General features: G+C 44.3%; 1 protein-coding gene across 1 annotated transcript; it reads left to right on the forward strand.

Annotated features, from left to right (window-relative positions):
• The first annotated feature begins 553 nt into the window (after positions 1–553).
• LOC138895731 (uncharacterized) lies at positions 554–1084 on the forward strand. Its single transcript, XM_070180455.1, has one exon. The coding sequence runs from the start codon at positions 554–556 to the stop codon at positions 1082–1084; it is 531 nt and encodes a 176-aa protein (XP_070036556.1).
• The last annotated feature ends 2439 nt before the right edge of the window (positions 1085–3523 follow it).

Consider the following 3523-nt stretch of genomic DNA (forward strand, 5'->3'; position numbering starts at 1 on the left):
CAGGGGTGATTTGGGAAGCCTAAGCTCTGGGAGCCCTCGATCTAGACAGGCCTCACGATGAAGAAGATCCGTTTCGTGACCTGTTTACCAGTATTGAGGACGTTGCCGGTGCCGGTAATGAATCGGATCTTTTTCACGGATTGCGGCAGGCTTTGAATCAGGTGAGCCTTTAAAATTATTTTGTCGGTACTATCTTTATGTTTGTTTTTCGTTAACTTTGCTTCTTATTTCTTTGTAGGCAGCGGTAGCTCATCGAGAACAATGTTCTCATTCCCAGAATGAGTTGCATCGATACACGGCCGACCTACACCGCGCTACTGACGAGAGGAACTCCCTTAGACTTTCCTTAGGGCAGAGAGAGGAGGAAATAAAAGACATCCGAGCTGAGCTTGCCAAGGCTTATCGAGATTAGAATGATTTGTCTGAGCAGGTAATGATGCTTTTGAAAGCCTAAGGGCTTGATACCGGAACGATAGCTAACATTTTGGTCTCACAGCTGCAGCAAAAAATCGAGATGATCGGGAAGCTTCGTGAGGAGTTCGACGTGATAAGAATGGAGTCCTTGCGGTGGAAAGAAGGTATGGACCGCTTTGCTGCAAAAAAAGAGACTGCTCGAGCCCAGTTATCATCGTCCAAAACCCAACTACAGAAAATGAAGGAAAAAGGCCTGGTTCAAGCAAGAAGAATTGAGGAGATTAAGGCTTGGTTGGCCTCTGTACTTGCCAAGGCCGAATCCAATGCTGAAAAGGAAAAAGCCGATGCGGATGCGCTCGTGGCCGTTTATCGGGCCGATGCTGAAGCTGCCCAAGTCCAGGCAAGAGAGGCAGTCGAGTCCGCCGATAGTCAAGCGCATTGTGTCGCCAAACTTGCTAAGTGCCGATCCAGAAGGGAAACTCTTGAGGAGATTCATGCTCATGGCTTCGATCTCGCTGAGGAGATAAAAAAGGCCAAAGAACTCGAAGCTGATGTTGAAGCTCTGGTTTCTGATGGCGATGATGATGACGATGGGAGCAAGAGCGGATCCAAAAATGGGGGGGAACTGATAAAGAAGAGACCGCTCCCAGTCGAGAAATTTAGTTCTTAGTTTTTACGTTGTAATCACCCATGCAGATAAATTTGTATATAGACATATCTCCCTTTTTGCCAACTTGCTTCTGTTTTTGTTTCCCGTCTTGCGAGGACTTTATTTACCTTAAGAATGTTTCCACAATGTTTTAAACAACGTAATCAAATTTGGACCTCGTAGCCTCTGTAACCGAGCGAGCGTTTACTCAAACTTGGGGCAATGTAGCCCTTTAGGCTTATTAGTTGTCAATGATTCGATCTTGAAGAAATATAGCCCGTGGGCGTAATGGTCGAGCGAGTGTTTGCTCGAACTCAAAAATGTAGCCCGTAGGCTTAGTCGAGTGAATGATTCAAACTCGAATTTATGTTGCCCGTAGGCTTAGTCGAATGAATGATTCGAACTCGAAGTAATGTAGCCCATAAGCTTACTCGAGTGAATGGTTCGAACTCGAAGTAATGTAGCCCGTAGGCGTAATGGTCGAGTGAGTGTTTGCTCGAACTCGAAATAAAAATAGCCTGTAGGTATAGTCGAGTGAATGATTTGAACTCGAAGTGGTGTAGCCCGTAGGCGTAATGGTCGAGTGAGTGTTTGCTTGAACTCGAAATAAAAATAGCCCGTAGGCTTGGTCGAGTGAATGATTCGAACTCGAAGTAATGTAGCCCGTAGGCTTAATGGTCGAGTGAGTGTTTGCTTGAACTCAAAATAAAATTAGCCCGTAGGCTTGGTCGAGTGAATGATTCGAACTCAAAGTAATGTAGCCCGTAGGCGTAATGGTCGAGTGAGTGTTTGCTCGAACTCGAAATAAAAATAGCCTGTAGGTATAGTCGAGTGAATGATTTGAACTCGAAGTGGTGTAGCCCGTAGGCATAATGGTCGAGTGAGTGTTTGCTCGAACTCGTAATAAAAATAGCCCGTAGGCTTGGTCGAGTAAATGATTCGAACTAGAAGTAATATAGCCCGTAGGCTTAATGGTCGAGTGAGTGAATGATTCGAACTCGAAGTAATGTAGCCCGTAGGCTTGGTCGAGTGAATGATTCAAACTCGAAGTAATGTAGCCCGTAGGCTTAATGGTCGAGTTAGTGTTTGCTCGAACTCAAAATAAAAATAGCCTGTAGGCTTGGTCGAGTGAATGATTCGAGCTCGAAGTAATGTAGCCCGTAGGCTTAATGGTCGAGTGAGTGTTTGCTCGAACTCGAAATAAAAATAGCCCGTAGGCTTGGTCGAGTGTATCTTAATTCTGATTGCACAATAAATCTCAAAATAGAGAAATTTTCATTGGATATAAGATGCCGATAAAGAAGAAAACTTTCTTCGCACGTTATTACATGCCTGGGTTCGGGCCAATCTATATGAGCATGGTTCGCTTCGACCATTTGGCTCTTACAGTTTTTCCTATTGGGAACCTATTGCTGTGAAATAACTTTCTTGTGGGACCTCGAATATTGTTGTAAATGTTGCACGATCAATGGTTGCCTCATGAAAAACCTTGCCGAAAAACCCATTTGGGATAAAACCTGTCTAAAGGGAAAAGAGTGCAACGCGTGCTTTCTAGCGAGAGATCCGTCTTAGCCCTTGTTCGGACTTCTGCAGGGGTCAGTTTTGAGATATAAACGAATATGGAAAGGTTATACCTTAGCAGTAGTACTGTTTTAGATGTGATACATTCCAGCTGCTTGATAGCTGTTTGCCGTTTATAACGCCAATCCTGTACGATCCCTTTCTGATGTTCTCGAGTACCTGATATGGTCCTTCCCAATTCGGTCCTAGCTTCCCTTCATTCGGATTTAGGGTATTGATGGTAATTTTTCTCAACACTAAGTCCCCAGGCTTGAAATGGCGGAGCTTGGTTCTTCGATTATAATATCTTTCAATTCAGTGCTTTTGGGCAGCCGTTCGAACGAGAGCAGCTTCTCGTCTTTCGTCCGATAGTTCGAGGCTTGTATTCATAGCCTCGTTATTTGATTCTTCCATTGCGAATCAAAATTTGGCACTGGGTTCACCAACTTTGATTGGTATCAATTCTTCGGACCCATATACTAAGGAGAACGGGGTCTGCCCCGTACTGGATTTTGACGTTGTCCGATATGCCCAAAGGACTTCGGGCAGGATTTCTCTCCATCTCCCTTTAGCCTCGTTCAACCTCTTCTTTAAGTTTTGAATGACAGTTTTGTTTGTTGATTCGGCCTGCCCATTCCCACTGGGGTGGTATGGCGTCGACAGTATCCTTCTTATCTTGTGGTCTTCGAGGAATCTTGTTACTTTGCCGCCAACGAATTGTTTTCCATTGTCACATACTATTTCGGCGGGTATCCGGAATCGGCATATGATATGATCCCAAATAAAGTCTATAAATTCTTTCTCTCTTATTTTCTCGAACGCCTGCACTTCAACCCATTTAAAAAAATAGTCAATCATAAACAAAATGAAGTTGGCCTTACTTGGGGTCGATGGCAGAGG

This window comes from Nicotiana tomentosiformis, chromosome 7 (assembly GCF_000390325.3).
Source record: "Nicotiana tomentosiformis chromosome 7, ASM39032v3, whole genome shotgun sequence".
In the NCBI taxonomy this organism is placed as follows: domain Eukaryota; kingdom Viridiplantae; phylum Streptophyta; class Magnoliopsida; order Solanales; family Solanaceae; genus Nicotiana; species Nicotiana tomentosiformis.